Raw genomic sequence first — 17984 nt, 5'->3', positions numbered from 1 at the left:
TTTCTTTTTTGAGAAATGCTTCGTTGTACGATTTATCATGAAACAAAAGTGAAGAATAAATTATTTAATATACAACCGCCCATGTATTCAAGCAATTACTCGACTATAATATTTTCTATTTATTTAGTATTTTGCCATGTTTATTCTTCCCCTTCTTACATAATTATTATTTCGAAATATATAACAAAGCTTTTTTTTTTTTTTTAACTTAGGGGTTCTCATGTTGGTCTTGATTTTGGTCGGTGATCTTCCCCTCTTCTTGAAATAAGAACTCTAACACTATGTTTGGATCTGTGGAAAGATCTCAAGATCTCAGGAAGGAAAGAAAGTGGAGAGAAAGATCCACTTTCCAAACTATTTGGAAGCATTGAAAAAATGAAATGAAAGAAAGATTCAACTGGGACCCACAAAAAAAATCCTTCTCCTCTGGATTGAGTGGAAACGAAATTTGTGACTAATTTTTGATGTAAAAGACAAATATATCCTCGTTAATATTAAACTGTGACATAAATAAATATTATAAGTACTATATAATACTCCCTCCATTCATATTTATAAGCAAATTTTGACTTTTTAAGTTCATTGAATAAATGATGTATTTAGATTATATATAGGTTAGATACATCAATTATTAAATGAACCTAAAAAATTAAAAAAATTTCATAAATAGGAAGGGAGGGAGTATAGTTTTTTTAAACAGTAACAAGTAACACACTATGCATTCATCTACTGATCCTATATTTTTTTAAATAAAAATTATTTGCTATACTTTTTATCATAAAGTTATTGAACTTTTATTTAAAATAAAAATATATCAATTTTATTTAAATAATAAATAAAAATATTCACTTAAAATTTAATTTAATTTAACAAAAATGCTTAAATAAAAAAAAAATTTATAGGGTTAATTTTGTCATTTTTTAACTTTCTTTCCTTTCACTTTCTCTTATATCAAACAACTAAATAATCATTCTACTTTCTATTATGTTTCTCTTCTTATACTTTCTTTCCTTTTTTTTTTTTTCTTTCTTTTCTTTCTTTTCACTCTCTCTTGTGATCCAAACATACCATACATACCATAAATCTTTTAAACTTTAGAAACTCAATTTAAAAAAAAGTTTATTTATGCGATAATGCCGACTTTATCAAAGTTCCTCTTAACTCCCAATCGTTATCTAACACTAGCGATCTCTGCTGCATGACTCACACAAAATCATAGAAATGCCTCATAATTCTATTTGCCACCTCCCATCATTAATACAAAGCCACGTAACCTTTTTTTTACCCACATCACCATTTTCAGAAAACTAAAAACTTTACATGCGAGTGTCACAACAACAACCGAAACCTCATCGATCAGCAATGTCATCGCCGAAGACAAATTCAAGGGAAAAAGATTTACAGATTGTGGTCCGATCACCGCCGTTCACTCTCCCCGACGGTTGGTTGGTTGAACGACACCGCCGCATTAGCCCTAACCCCGGCCATGCTGAAAGGGTTGATAAGGTAACCTAACCTTCTTTTCTCTATCATATTTCACCCTTTCTATTCATTCATTTTGAATTCAACCTAGGGTTTCTAATGAAAATATCAACCAGAAAATTCCAATTCTGGAAGAAAATTACACTCTGTTATTATTATTATTATTATTTTTAGGCTCATTATTTTACTGTTATTATTTATAAATCTTCAATTTTTTCAGTATTACATTGAACCAAACACAGGGCAGAAGTTCCGTTCTTTGGTATCTGTTCAGAGATATCTAAATGAAGAACCAAAAGATTATCTTCCTACTGAGAGAATGATATCACAAAACAAAAACACTGTGAGTTCAATTTAATTTTTACTGTAGTATATATACCCCTCGGTCTCATATCATAAGCAAATTTCACTTTTTAGGTTAATTGAATAATTGATGTATTTGTTAATTTTACTTTTTAGGTTCATTGAATAATTAATGTATGTACATTAATTATTTAATGAACTTAAAAATTGAAATTTGCTTATAATATGATACCGAGTAGGATGATGAAATGTAATAGTGGTTAAATTATCCTCTTAATAGTTTTTGAAAAATGACTGTTATTTTGACACTAGAAAATATCTGATTTTCTAACTCTTTATATTCGGATTTTCCTTTTATGGTTATCTTTTGGACAGTTTGCATTTTAATTCTATGCAATTTCCTTTGGCAATTTTAAGTGAACATTTACTGCTCTTGATCAAAGCTGCAACATTTACTCCCGTTTGCTTGTGACTTGAAGTTCTTTTGATAACTTGATATGTGCGCTATATTTACTGCAGACACGCAACAAGTCTAGGCGCAAACAAAAGTTTCCGAGAGATTTCGAGGGAGGAGATTTAACCGTGAGAGATTTCAAGGGAGCACGTTTAACTGGAGAAAATGCATGTAGACCTACACCCAAGGTATCTAAACCAAACGATCAAATTACTCATTTAACAATTAATAAGGAAGTTTAAAGAATATGAACTTGCATTGTAACTTTTTTACACGGCTATCCTATCCGATCAGATTTAATAATAATGTGACTTCGATATACAAAAGTTTTACAACTTAAGAGCACGGTCTTTAAACTCTTATTTTGCATGGATTGCCAGTTTACCACTATCTAATTTGTTCTTCATTTACAGATAATTTTCAAATGCTCTGGAAAGCGAAGTGCTCCTACGACTCAAACACCTATTCAATCAGTGAGTTTCAAAACTATATTCTCTATTACAAGATATCACCTTAGATTGAGTATAGCTAATTGAACTTCTTTTCAAGGTTTCCGAAGAAACTCATTCTCGGAAGAAAGCCAAATCGGGGAAAGACGGAAGAGGTTCAATCCATAACTCAACAAGACCACCAACAAAAGTAAGATGGGTTTTGTCTGGTCCAAGTGGCTTCTGGAATCCTTTCCTAAATGAGTCTATGGTACCAGCATCTGAAAAGGCGAAATGGTCCAAAGCATTTTCAATATCGATCAATGAAGGAGTTACTAATTGACAATAGATTTAACAGTTGAGGTAAGCTTGAACCAAGTCATATCTGTTTTCATGTAATTTGATGGTTTCAGCAGCATTTGTATATCAGTTGTTACTTGATTTCATCCAACTTTGCAGGATTCATAGCGGAGACGACATGACATATTAGTGACTATGTGCTGTTAGTTACCATGTAGCTTAGATTATAGCATATATGCAGAGATTGTTCTAGTTCAAGTTAACTGGTTACAATAATGTATTTTGTGTCACAATGGTTCTAGGAATATTATTTCATTTTTGATAGGAAAACTGGTGAAGGATTGAAGTTCCAACATCATCGATAAACCACCGTGCCTCGATTAGTTCCGTTTTTGTACAGGGAAATAAAAACTAGTTTTGTCCCCTTTTAATTTAATATAGCTTTAGCTTATAAACAAATGTTATTGTGGTTGATGACACTAGTATCGGCTTAAGTTGGTAAAAGGTGTGCCAAGAAACAAGCAGTACATTAATACCAATATAATATAAGTTGCAGTGTAATAAATAGACACCAAATTGGAACAAAGAAGTTTTGACACAATAATCTCTACCAAGTGTAGTCTCTATTTTATGAAGCATGTGTCATGAGCAACTTAGGTATATGCAAATCATTCCAAAGCAGTGCAACCTCAAGAAAAAATTCCATGTCTGCACAAAAGAGTTTGCAGAGATGTGCACTTGGAAGAGTCGATGACTCAGTTTATGGATTTAGCATTTTATTAAATGAAAGTGTGACTTAAAGAGAGGTAAAATTGCGTGTTTGTAGCGTTTTGGTGATTGTATGTGGTTTTCATGACGAAAATCGTGTATGATAATGTGTTATTGATTTTTCTCTAGTTATTCTTCATGAACCCATAAGAGAGCTTTTCTTCAATGGAGGAGTTCACAAACCAAACATAGATTTATACTAATCCTCAAAAGAGTGTTTACACTGGTTTATCTCCAAACCAAAATAATCATTTTCTAAGGAAACATGATTTTCTTTCTCTTGATAAATTTACAATAAATCCCTCACCCAAAACAAAATCATTAATGAGTTCAGGAACACTCTCTAAGCACTAAAGCTAAAATATGTGAAAAATACAATAAATCCCTCACCCAAAACAAAATCATTAATGAGTTCAAGAACACTCTCTAAGCACTAAAGCTAAAATATGTGAAAAAGTAGAGATGATTTAGAGAGATTATGAGAGAAAGGGAAATTGAGGTTTTCAACTTTTTTTTTAATGATTTGAAATGATAGAGAACCTCTTTTTTTTTATAGGCCAAGAAATTATGTAATTTTGGAAATAATCTACGGGAAAAGTAAATGACCTAATCGATTAGGCAATTTAAATAATATATTATTTTGGCCTAAACTGAAAGATTTTTATAGAGAGCTATTACCAATCATTAAGAGACTCTCATGATTGATCATTTTAATTAGGCATCATATAATCAATTAGGGAAAGTATCTAATCGATGATACAATTCAAAGAATTGTCCTAATCAAGCAACCAATCCCCTAATAAACTAATTAGATTCTAAAAATATTTTTTGGTGATTATAATTGAAGAAGAGAGGCTTTAAAAAAAACTTTTTAGTGTGTTTGTGTGTGATTTAGCCATACTACTTTCAGAAATGCCCTTGTGTCTTTACAAATACTAATCATTCATATAGACAATATAAAGCGAGCTTTCACACTTCCTCAAAACCACATCACTAGAATCTTAAATCTTCTATTAGATGAGGCTTGAGATATCTTCAAGTTAATCACTATTATACGAGAGATGTAAAGATATCACTAGTGATCACTAACACTAGTTCTTCATTTGAGTTAATTTTAGTTTGATCCAGAAGGATAACTTGATCTTGATTAACCATCTATGCATCTTTGACCGCTTGAGTAAACTTTACTAATTGTTTGACTTCATGCATTGTTATAATCAAAATCACTTCAAGTGTTGTTACTACTTCATGTGTTATCATCATCATCAAAACTATGTTATCATCAAAGCTAATAAGTTGCTTCTTAAGTGTTGTTATCCATGAGCTTTATCAACTTGAATCATTTCTTAATTATACTTGGAAACTTATGGATCCATAAAAATAATAAAGCTAAAATAATCATGAGCATCATCTAAGTATAAAAGATTGGAGTTAAAAAAAATTGAAGCTAAGAAGGATCCAATGTTGAGAGCAAAGATAAATATCAAAATTAAAAGGAATCGGAGTCTTTTAAAAGCTCTCATGAACTTGTGTCTAATTATAATTTTATGTGTTTAGCAATGCACACACAGTCAAAATGATTTTACGAAAATTCATCTATTTCAGAACTTTTTAAAAATCAGTTCTAGCCACTAACCAATTGATTACGAAGCATTCTAACCAATCAGGAAAGAAAAATGTCGCTCTTTAATCTATTAGAATTTGTATCTAATTGAATAAAGAATGAGTCAACCACTTAATTGATTAGGAACTCTTGTAATTGATTAAGCTTCGTATCTGGCTAGTTTGCTTCCATATTTGTTAGGTTTAATTGGTAATTACCACATGATAATTTATTAGAGAACGATCCCGACCCAAGGATTATTTCCTTTCATGAACAATTTTTTTCTATTATATAGTGTAGTTTTTGTGCATTCTTCTAAGTACGAAAATCTGATTTTATATTCTTTTTTCCTACTCATTTTCTTGCATAAATGTGTCTGAATATGGGTCCAAATGTTCCACATTGACCATGAATAAGGGGGTCAGTGAGTTATTTCCACGTCACATTGCTTACTTATATTAGCCCGTCCCATTTAGACCCGCAAGGGGGCAGAGCGAGCATAATTGAGAGTGCGAGTCTAAAATACAGATTCGCCTTACAAAAAATCAGGATGAGACGGGCCAAGGGTGAGAGCTTTAAACCCCTAAAAACCAAAACTCGTAAAAATTCTTGTTAATGTCAACGTCCAGAAAAACCTACAAAAAATAAAGCAGAGCGAGACAGACATATTAGAGGTGAAGATCTAAAACTTTGGTCCCCAAAAAAATACAGTAACAAAATAAACATGTGCGACAAGTTAGTTCTATTTTCTGGAAAAAAAAATTTAATTAACCATGTTTAATAAAAAAATTACCAAAAAAACTATATTTTTGGGGTATTTACCAAACTGTCTAGGTTTGGGACCCCAGAGAAGTGGATGCGCCAAACCAAATGGCGTATAAGTGTTAAAAGTGGGTGTATGCGCCAAACCATTTGGCTAACCCTAAAAAAGGGATTGTTTGCGCCAAATGGAATGGCGCATTAGGCTTCTTTTTGCCCTAATAGCCATTTCATTTGGCGCCAAAGGCTTATTCTTTTTTTTTTTTTTTTTTTTTAGTTAAGATTTTGTTAATATATATATTTTCAAAATTCCATTTTTATTTAATTAGTTAAGATATATATATAAATAAATTTTCAAAATAATTTTTTAGTCTTAAAAATGAAGTACACAAAACGTAAATTGACATTTGTTAACCGAAAATATAACATTGGTGCATTATATTAAAGGAACGAAACATCGATTACAGATAATTAGAGAAACGATATAGCGACACAATTGATTAAAGAAAATACAACAATATGATCAATGGCGTCCATCACCAAGATAGCCATCCGTCCCGCAATTTCGTCTTGTTATGACACGTTTGCCGCGATCGTTGATCTCGCCGCGAATATTGGCACCACCCCTTTCCCTAGCTCTGCCCCTTTGTGGTTCTTGCTAGGTTTGTGTCACTGGGCCCGGCATTGGGATGTCTCGTTGATCGCTGTCAATGAATTCGTCGACGCCCCCATAATTATCCGGAAAACCGCTGTTGTAAATTCGGTTACCCATCCCCTCAAACGTGTTAAGTCGTGGTGGTGGAGTAGGTTGGGAAAAGACTTCGGGTTCATAGCATCCAGCTGCACTAGAACTACCCTGATTAAAGCCGAATTGGTTTGAAGGTGTTGCGAAGCCGGAGGGGGTGCCACGGTAAGAGGATTCACCATGAGGACCATCGTCGGGACTAAGATGAAGGCTAGATGAACCGGGAGTAAGGTTTTGGCCGAATCCCCTTGTGGACCCTGCAAATGCTGCAAATCCGAATGGTTGTGAATGGGTCTGATATTGGTCCGAGGAATGATGGTGGTCTTCATATTCTTGTAATGGTTGAGACTGGGATTGAAAAATATTTGATTGGCGGTAGTTGCGTGCGGAACGGGATGGAGTACTGAAAAGATTTTGTTGTTGTTCCTGGAGTTGTTATTGTTCCTGGAGTTGTTGTTGTTGTTGTTGGAGTTGTTGTTGGCGCCATCAACACTGGGTTTCGTCAGCTGGATGGTCCAACCAGGAAAGTTAAACAGATAGATTACCGATGTCCATACATTACGTTGACGGATAATAACCCTGAAGGCACGTACATGTATTATTGGGATCGTGTGAAAGACGATGTGGACGTGGATCTAATGTTTTGGACACACAGTGGAGAAGTTAACCGAGGCGTTGAAAATCCACTCGTTCTTGCAGTGATACTTGAGTAGTTTAGATTAAGTGTTGTTTTATTTGTTGCAATGAGTGAGCGTGTACTATCAGTTGTTCTGTGCTATTTTCTTTTTTTGCAATGTAATATCATGATTCACCGGTTGTTTTGTGTTGTCAACGCCGGATCATTGAATTAAATTAAATGTGGTTGTTGTGTTAGTTGTTGTCGTCTGAACATCAATTACCCCAACGGATATGTGGATTAATTAAAATACATAATTATTAATTACATACATAACTGAATTTATATATACAGTAAAATATAATTATTAATTCAAATATGTATAATTATTATTTAATATATATATATATATATATAATTGTTAAAATATGTTTATATATATATACAGACCTAGATCAGTGTGTCTGTCTTTTATAATCAATTCGGAATCTTGTGCCAGACCTAGATCAGTGTGTCTGTCTTTTAAAATCAATTTGGAATCCTTTGGCAGACCAAGATCAGTGTGTCTGTCTTTTATAATCAATTTGGAATCCTTTGGCAGACCTAGATCAGTGTGTCTGTCTCTTGTGTTGTCAACGCCGGATCATTGAATTAAATTAAATGTGGTTGTTGTGTTAGTTGTTGTCGTCTGAACATCAATTACCCCAACGGATATGTGGATTAATTAAAATACATAATTATTAATTACATACATAACTGAATTTATATATACAGTAAAATATAATTATTAATTCAAATATATATAATTATTATTTAATATATATATATATAATTATTAAAATATGTTTATATATATATATATATATACAGACCTAGATCAGTGTGTCTGTCTTTTATAATCAATTCGGAATCTTGTGCCAGACCTAGATCAGTGTGTCTGTCTTTTATAATCAATTTGGAATCCTTTGGCAGACTTAGATCAGTGTGTCTGTCTCTTGTGTTGTCAACGCCAGATCATTGAATTTAATTCAAATATATATAATTATTATTTAATATATATATATATATATATATATATATATATATATATATATATATATATATATATATATATATATGTGTGTGTGTGTGTGTGTGTGTGTGTGTGTGTGTGTGTGTGTGTGTGTGTGTGTAAAATTATTGAAGAACCACCATATATATATATATATATATTACACCCTATGTTTTCTAAAGATTACAACTCACACTAGCAATTTTGCCTAATCTGACTTCATCTTAAAACACCCACACACTTCCCCGTCGAAATGGCTTCATCTACACAGTACCTTGTGCATGCCCATCTAAACGGTGAGACTTACTCTCATGAAATAGCCGGTTTTGTGATGAGAAACACTCAGGTTGTTCCATTTTTGCTAAGCAAAAGAGCAAACTTTTCGTACTTCATTCAGCGACTATACGCTAAGATTGCAATGGGTCCTATCGCAAACGTTTTTTACCAATGCCCCTCTTTCAATGACGACAACACCGTCAAGTTTTATGAGATGGAGATTGCCACTGATGAAGACCTGCAAGATATGTTTACAACCCACGAATACTCTGGCTTGGATTCCATCGAGTTGTACGTTACTCTACAGGTTGGAACACAAGAAACTCAGATTGTCCAGTCACAAGTTATAGACCCACCAGTCAACGAACAAGAAGAAGTTGATGTCATAGACGAGGAAGAAGAAGATCTGGAAACTGAATTTGACGACATGGTCAACGAGGAATCCGACGACGAGCAACAAACTTTGGTGCCTCCAGCTCACGTGTACGCACCTCCAACACATATGAGTAACCTGAACCTAGAAGGTGACGAACCATCATCCGACATCTTCTTCACACCATACATCCAAGCTGACGATGAATTAAAGGAAGTAGACAAGTTTCCCTCTAAGGAGGCTTGTCTTAGAACAATAAAAAAATGGCACATGGCGCACAACGTTGATTTTGAAGTAGATCGTTCTAACCTGGAACGGTATGTAATCACTTGTAAGAATCCAGAGTGTGGCTTCAGACTGTTGGCTTCTTATAGGAAGAGAAGTAATGCATGGAAAATAGGATCGATTACGCAGCAACACACGTGAGTCAACCCTAACACTTCCCAGGATTATACGAAACTCAGTGCCGATCTCATCTGTCAGGAGATCTTGCCTCTAATAAGTTCTGATCCGTCTCTGAAGGTCAAAAATATTATCTCGCATATCGTTACAACCTTCAACTACACTCCATCTTACAGAAAGGCGTGGGTTGCAAAAACAAAGGCAATTGAGACAGTCTACGGCAACTGGGAGGAGTCATACAAAATTCTTCCCCGATACCTCAATGCGCTACACAGTTACGCACCTGGCACTATTACTATTCTTGAGACGCTGCCCGCGCATGCCCTGGATGGAAACCCTGGCCAAGGAAATGGAATATTCCATCGGCTTTTTTGGGCGTTCAAACCTTGCGTACGGGGATTTGCACATTATAAACCCATACTTCAAATTGATGGAACATGGTTATACGGCAAATACAAAGGAACCATGCTCATGGCGGTTGCACAAGACGGGAACAACAACATATTTCCAGTGGCGTTTGCAATCGTCGAAGGTGAAACTGCGGCGGGTTGGAGTTTCTTTCTAAGGAACCTCCGAGAACATGTTGCTCCTCAGCCTGACATATGTTTAATCTCTGATAGGCACGCTTCCATAGAGAGTGCTTATAATAATCCAGCAAACGGATGGCATGACCCCCCTTCAAAACACGTCTATTGTATTCGCCACATCGCCCAGAACTTCATGCGGGAGATCAAGGACAGACATCTAAGAAAGGCCTTGGTCAATGCTGGTTATGCATTGACCCAACCCACATTCCAGCATTATCGGAGTGAGATTGTAATGACAAATCCAGAGGCAGGTAGTTGGGTAGATAACCTTTCTAGGGAGAAATGGACAAGGGCTTACGACAAGGGCGTGCGATGGGGCCATATGACGACAAATCTCGTGGAATCCATGAATGGCGTTTTCAAAGGCATTCGTAATCTTCCAATCACAGCACTAGTGGAGGCTACATACTTTAGGATGGCTGCACTCTTCTCAACGAGAGGGAGGAAATGGGGTGATGTTAGGCAATCTGGTCAACTATTAAGTGATAGTTGCATGAAATTTATGCAACAGCAATCGGCAAAAGCGAACACTCATCAAGTAACTTCTTTTGACCGTTTCAATCGCACGTTCAGTGTGCGGGAGACAATTGACCACAATGAGGGATTGCCAAGACAACAATATAGGGTTCTTCTGGACGAGGATTGGTGCGACTGTGGAAGGTTTCAAGCTTTTCGTATGCCTTGCTCGCACGTCATAGCTGCATGTGCGTATGCGCACCGCGACGCTAAATCACTACTGTCTCCGATTTACAAGACTCAGACATTGCTCAGAGTTTACAGTGTTGCGTTCCCTGTGGTGGCCAAGGAGGATTACTAGCCTGAGTATGATGGAGAGGTAGTTTGGCACAACGACGCAATGCGGCGAAAGAAAAAAGGGCGTCCCAATAGTACACGGATTAGAACCGAAATGGACGTCCACGACAAAATGGAACGAAAATGCAGCATTTGTCGTCAGGTGGGGCACAATAGAAAAAGATGCCCTAATCGTGGCGCAACCTCGTCGCAAGTTTAATATAATCTGTATTTTTTTTTCGACAATGTATCAGTTTCCCTTACCAACTCTTGTAACCGTTCGTCGGTCTCTCATCAATAAATTGTGCTTTTGTGAAAATCCGATATCTATAACGCAAACGTTATTTAGGGTTAGTGATAATTTTACGAACTCCATTCTAAGACGTTTTTACGAAAATAAAAGACCGGAATAAAAAACGGTGCGCGGAAATACCCGAAACGGGTTATTTTTGAAAAAAAAAATGGCCCACACATAGGAGCCAATTGGTTTGGCGCCTATGTGTTAATGCATGGCCATATGCGCCATTTCAAATGGCTTACACATCTTTGCCCTAATTTTTGTTCTTTTGCGCCAAATGGTTTGGCGTGTGGACCATGCATGCGCCATTTTATTTGGCGCATTCTCTTCCAGTATGTCCCAAACCTAGACAGTTTGGTAAATACCCCGAAAAGTTGGTTTTTTCAGTAAATTTTTTATTAAACCTGGTTATTTTAATTTTTTTTCCTATTTTTACTTCCCCTAATTTTAGATTGTAAAATATTTTACCACAATTTATGTAATTTAAAAAAAATCAATAAAAAATTATTTTAAAATATAATAAACCACGTTTAGTAAAATATTTAAATGTTCAATATTAAATTAAATTTAACTAAATTATTTTTAAAAACCACATCAACATAGAAAATAAGATCTAAAGCATGAGTCTAATGGTAGTACACTATGGTTAGTATAAAAAAATTACACATACATTCAATTATAATATTTTAAAGTGTCTAATCATAAAAATATTTTAAAATTTAAAGTATCACTTGGCGTTTTACATAGCCGTCATTGATTGACAGTGTAGAAATAATTTACACTATCAGTGCACCATCTCTTTTCTCTTTTAAAATTACGTTAAAAAATATTGAGATATGATAATGAAAATTAAAAAGTTTAAAAATAAAAAAAAATACTTGTATAAAAACAAACATAATATATAGTTTTATAAATTACAATTTTTTTATAAATTAAAAAATAAATATAATTTTTATCTCTCTTATTTAATCAATCAAATTGTAAACTCAAATTAAAAACCGTAAATCCAATTAAATTTAAAATAAATTAAAATTTTTTTCTCTTCTTATTAATTGGTTTGTATTTATGCAAGTTTTTCGCTAAAAGTCGTGTAGGAAAAGTGTAAACTCAATAGTATTTCCTCCGTTCCAAAATAAGTGTCACATTTAAAAAAAAAATTGTTTTAAAATACTTATCATTTTAGATTACTAATGCATATTTATATTTAATCTTCTAATTATACTATATAATAAATACTTTTAATTTATTATTCTCTCACTTAACATTAATATTAATTTGAATACATTAATAATTAATTTTTGTGAAATAAGTCAATTGTGACAAATAATATAGGACGGAGGAGTATTAGATATCCAATCAATAATGAAAATTAAAATGTTAATCCAAACTGTGAGTGTGGGTATGTGAGTATTAAATGAGAGAAATAAAAATGTTAGTACAATAAATACACACTTTTACTTACTTTGACTGTGAGAGTGAGTCTGTGAGTGAGTCCCAAGTAACAGCATGTCATTGACGATAGCACCGAAAACCGCCATTGATGATGAAAATCAACATCTCAATCACAATCCAACTACTTCAAGAGGAAAACAATTGAAGATGATGACGCCGTCACGGTTCAACCTTCCCGATGATTGGCTGGTTCAGCAAAGACGCCGTGTCTCTAACCCCGACCACATTGACAAGGTAACCTTCTTTTCTCTTCCACTTAATTGCATATTTCATGCATGCATGGATCTTTTCACCGCATTTTATGCTCATATATATATAGTTTGCGTTTCTTTGGTATATCTATAGTGTTGCAATTGTGTAGGGATTGCAGGATTTGATTGCATTTTCAGACTCTTTATATTTATTCATTTTGAATTTAACACTTAGGGTTTGTAAATATACAATTGTTAGAGAAAAACTGATTCACGTTGAAGTTTAAAATGCTTCCAATAGGTGTCTTCATTCTCAACACTATTAATGTTGACTACTATCTATCTATGTAGCACCGACCATTTTGAAAAAAAAAAAAAGTGTGTCACTGACCGTGTCTATGTTTGAAACTGACACCGACACTTGTGATTATGTTTAATTTATTCATTATTTTTCAAATTATATCTGGTGTCAATGTCAATGTTGTGTTTTCGGTGTCCGTCTTGAGATGAATTTGTGTATTTCTATTAAAGGGTTAGTGCTTCGTTTGAAAAATCGAGAAAACCAAATGAATAAGATAAATCAATGTGAACTAGAAACAATTTAAATTGAGCCTATATAGCTAAACAACATTGCTTACATTAAACACAAAAGTTAGGAAAGGAAGTTTTAATAGCTTGTTCTGCTTTATATCTATTGTTAATATACGTCTTAGGCTTGGATTCTCTATTATTGTTGTTGGCTCATCATTGTCTTGTTCTTGTCTCAACTTTTGAAACTCCACAAGTAATTTCTAAAACCATTTGGAAATCCTTCCCTTCCTGCATTGATTTAATTTATTTTTTTCAGTATTACATAGAGCCAGGCTCTGGACAGAAGTTCCGTTCTTTGATATCTGTTCGGAGATATCTAAATGGAGAAACAAGAGACTATCTTCCTACTGAAAGAGTGATATCAGAAAACAAAAACACTGTGAGTTCTAATTTTCATGTTTACATCATTTTTTCTAGTATGTCTCTTTAGTCGGTGACAGGAGAAACATAGTGGCATTGATCCTGATGTTTGAAAAGATAATGAAATACCTCTAGATACTCAAACAGATCATTTTGTAAATGTTTTTTGGATACACTTGGTTTATAAGATTGTAGGAAGCATAAAAGTCTTTCTTAATCATTCAGCTGTTTCTCGACAATAAGCCGAATAGTGGCAAGCTTCCCGATGATTGGGTGGTTAACCAAGTTCGCCGTACCTCTAACCCCAACCACATTGACAGGGTAACCTTCTTTTCTCTTTCACTTAATTTCATTTTCATGCATGCATGCATCTTGTCACTGCATTTTATGCACATAATACACTTTGTAAATATACAAGCTATTAAAGAAAAACTGATTATTGTTGAAGTCAATTTTTGAAACTCCACAAGTAATTTCTAAAACCATTTGGAAATTCTTCCCTTCCTTTCATTGATTTAATTTATTTTTTTTTATGAATTTTTTTCAGTATTACATAGAGCCACACACTGGACAGAAGTTCCGTTCTTTGATATCTGTTCGGCGATATCTAAATGAAGAAACAAGAGACTATCTTCCTACTGAAAGAATGGTATCAGAAAACAAAAACAATGTAAGTTCTAATTTCATGTTTACATTAGTTTCTATCATCTTTAGTTGATGACAGGAGGAACATAGTGGCATCTATACCGATGTTTGAAATGATAATGAAATACTTCTAGATACTCAAACATATCATTTTGTAAATGTTTTTTTTTTTTTTGATACACTTGGTTTATAAGATTGTAGGAGGAAGTATAAAAGTTTCTCTTAATCGTTCAGCTATTTCCCGCAACAACAAACCAAATATAGATTGTTTTACTGCATGATGAAGTTCTAGTACAGTTTTTGCTTTAATGTATATGATGGAAATTACCTTCATTCTTGATATGAAATAATGAAAGAGTCACTGAAAAAGTAAATAATAAAAGGCAATAAAAATTGCTGTCTGTGATTCTGTTAAATTGATTCATTGTTCTGCTAAAAATGAAAAATTGGATTCCAATTTTGCTATAAGCTAGATTTCTTATCAGCTAGGCTTTAGAAGTGAGTTCTCTACTGTAGGCTTTCATTGACTTGATCTGTGCTATATATACTGCAGACTGGCATCAAGTCTAGGACTAAACAAAAGTTTCGTCCTGCAAGAGATTATGAGAGACATTCAATCAGAGAAAATGCATGTAGAGCTACACCCAAGGTGCCTAAACCAACAGATTATGAGGGACATTCATTCAGAGAAAATGCATGTAGAGCTACACCCAAGGTGCCTAAGCCATCCGATTATGAGGGACATTCAATCAGAGAAAATGCATGTAGAGCTACACCCAAGGTGCCTAAACCAACAGCTTACTATAAATCCAACAATTAATAATGATGTCACTTTGTTATATTGATTCCTAAATATGTAAGTGACAAGATCTAGTTGTAGTTTGTGTAGAAACGTTTTACACGGTTAGTGTATAGTCCCGTCTTTAAACTTTTAATAATGTGGTGGTATCAAGTATCAATCCACAGTAAGTTTCAAAACTATAATCTTTCTACAAGAACTGACCTTACATTGAGTATAACTAATTGAATTTCTTTTCAAGGATTTCGAAAGAACTCATTATTGGAAGAAAATCAAAACGGGGAAAGATGACATAACAAGACCACCAACAAAAGTAAGATGGGTTTTGTCTGGTCCTGGTGGCTTCTGGAACCCTTTCCTTAATGGTTCTACTGTACCAGCATCTGAAATTGAAAAGACAAAATGGTCCGAAGAATTTTCAATGTCTATCAATGAAGAGGTTACTAATGGATACTAGACTCAATAGTTGAGGTAAGCTAGAACCAAGTTATATCTGTTTTCATGTAATTTGACGCCTTGAAAAGCGCTGATATCACTTTTTACATGAATTCATCCAACTTTGCAGGATTAACAATGGATATAACAGGACATATTGGTGACTATGTGTTGTTACCATGTAGCTTAGGTTGTAGCATATATGCAGGCATAACTCTAATTTCAATGGTTACAATAGTATATCTTGTGTCACACTGGTGAAGGATTGAAGTTCCAACATCATCATCAAACTTCAGTCTTAAAACTCAGACCTGTGTTCATTTTGCTTTCTTCTTGTACAGAGATTTAATGAACTATCCCATGTCTTCTATTGTGAGTAATCATCTATAACTTTTGAAAATCATGATTTTCAAAAGGTTTTACACATAATGATTTGGAATGCAACTAAGAAGTAGTAATCATCTAGAACTTTTATTCCAGCAACAAATCTATGTTCCATGCTAATGGGAGTTTTTTACTCTCCTTATCTTCAGCCATTGTAATTTGGTAAAAACGTACAAATGCATCATCCAAATGATTTACAGTCTACAAATAAAAAAGGAGCAACTATTTCATAATTTGCAATGATTCAATTCCACTAAATGAATTTCTTTTGAGCTATACCAAATGCTAGTAACATGAGGAGAAAGAAAATTATGGATGCAGCCTTCCATTCAAGTACTGAGACAAACTTTCCCTTAGTGCCAAACTCTTCTCATCAACACCATCACAAAAGAGTTGACTGTAACTGTACCCCGAATCATGATTATGATGATACAAACATAGTAATTCTTCCTTCACTTCATGTTGCATTTCAATAACAATGTTGTGAAGTTAGCAACAGACAAGAATAATCCTCACTGATGCTCTTTGTGCAACCATTCTTGTTTCCAAATGCAGCCTATTAAAATTTGCTCTCTGTTCTGATTCCAAGAGTTCTTTTTCTTGATAAGGAACAACAATGTAAGTAAATAGAGAATCACCAATAATGTATTCCCTTATTTCTGATCCTTCAGAAAATTTCATAATTTTTCCATTTAGTCTCTCTCCTTTTTTGCAAGGCTTGTTGAAGTTCGAGCTCTCGAATATCAATCAGTCCTTCATTTTACCAGGCCAACCGGTGGGTGACAATGTCCCGAAATTTCATGCCAGGTTCAACTATTGCTTGCAAAACCATGCTGTGATTGTTTATATGATCAAGCCACACATCACTTGAATCTTCGGATGCAGGTAAGCACACAATGGTGTGAATAACATCAATGGCGACACAGCAATTAGGGAAGCATTGTATTTTCTCAAATTTTGACTTGATTGCATTCATTTCCTCTTGTGTTGAAGGCCATTGTAGATGCTTAAGTGCTCTTTCTTCCATGGAAACCACAAATCGCCATGTGACTTGCGACACAGTTGAGTGGCTTAGCCCAAATGATTCGCCAGTTGTGACGAGCGAGGCTCCGGTTCCTAATCTTCTTAGTGCCACAGCTACTTGATCAAATAGAGACATTGGCTTTTCGTTTGTAAACTTGAAATGTTCAAATGTCTTTCAGAAACATTATTAATCTCTGTCCCTTTTCTTGTTTTGAATCAGGTATTTTGAGGGGGAAACAAAGTATGCAAGAAAGAATTCAAAGGGTCAGAGAGAAAAACAAGATTCATTGCTATCATAATATATATAGAGAGTAAATAAATAACAGAACACTTACACACATGTTTGAAGCATACAAGAAAGAAGACAAGGATTAAGGTAGGGAAAATAGAAGCAAGAACAAGAGCATTAAGACATGTTATGTTGGTTTATGACAACGTGCAAGCAAGTGAAGTGATATGATATATATTAATATATGTGATTGTGGATAAGAGGAAGAGAATCAAAGCATGTCAAAAGAGAAAGACAATTTGTAGTTTAGAAACTTCTCTTGTGCCTCATTCACTTCTAGCTTCGTAGTTTACTCATGAGTAAAATTGTTATTTGATTGTCATAACTAAAGCTATATTGACCTCGTTCAATTTACAGATGTGGATCCTCTCCTGCCTACTCTTTCCTGTTGTCCATCCTGTCATCATGTCAACCATCCATTTATATTTTTTCTTTTTTTTTGAAAACAACTTTATTTTATTTATTTAATTTATATCAAATTTTAACCATTGGATGAAGCATGAGAGAGATAACTGCAGACATTGCAACAGACATTGCAACAGGTGGATCCATTTTCTTCAATTTACTTATCTACTTCT

General features: G+C 34.1%; 2 protein-coding genes and 1 pseudogene across 3 annotated transcripts; 2 read left to right on the top strand and 1 right to left on the bottom strand.

Annotated features, from left to right (window-relative positions):
• Positions 1–1216: 1216 nt before the first annotated feature.
• On the top strand, positions 1217–3398 carry LOC131648245 (methyl-CpG-binding domain-containing protein 7-like). 2 transcript variants are annotated; one of them, XM_058918020.1, is made up of 6 exons: positions 1217–1506; positions 1703–1825; positions 2305–2427; positions 2653–2712; positions 2789–3030; positions 3293–3398. In XM_058918020.1, the coding sequence occupies exons 1-5, from the start codon at positions 1321–1323 to the stop codon at positions 3008–3010; spliced, it is 714 nt and encodes a 237-aa protein (XP_058774003.1). In that variant the 5' UTR covers positions 1217–1320; the 3' UTR covers positions 3011–3030; positions 3293–3398. The 2 variants fall into 2 exon arrangements, with proteins under 2 accessions (XP_058774003.1, XP_058774002.1); XM_058918019.1 differs by having other exon boundaries at positions 1218–1506; positions 3127–3398.
• Positions 3399–12709: 9311 nt separating this feature from the next.
• Positions 12710–16078, top strand: LOC131648244 (methyl-CpG-binding domain-containing protein 7-like). The gene is made up of 7 exons (XM_058918018.1): positions 12710–12923; positions 13728–13850; positions 14057–14152; positions 14379–14501; positions 15030–15257; positions 15517–15746; positions 15841–16078. Exons 1-6 carry the CDS (start codon positions 12744–12746, stop codon positions 15730–15732), a joined length of 966 nt encoding a protein of 321 aa, XP_058774001.1. The 5' UTR covers positions 12710–12743; the 3' UTR covers positions 15733–15746; positions 15841–16078.
• A 130-nt stretch (positions 16079–16208) lies between these two features.
• LOC131651330 (protein ALP1-like) lies at positions 16209–17958 on the bottom strand (annotated as a pseudogene).
• Positions 17959–17984: the final 26 nt, after the last annotated feature.

This window comes from Vicia villosa, linkage group LG2, assembly GCF_029867415.1.
Source record: "Vicia villosa cultivar HV-30 ecotype Madison, WI linkage group LG2, Vvil1.0, whole genome shotgun sequence".
Lineage (NCBI taxonomy): Eukaryota > Viridiplantae > Streptophyta > Magnoliopsida > Fabales > Fabaceae > Vicia > Vicia villosa.
This window is presented reverse-complemented; position numbering and strand designations above follow the sequence as displayed.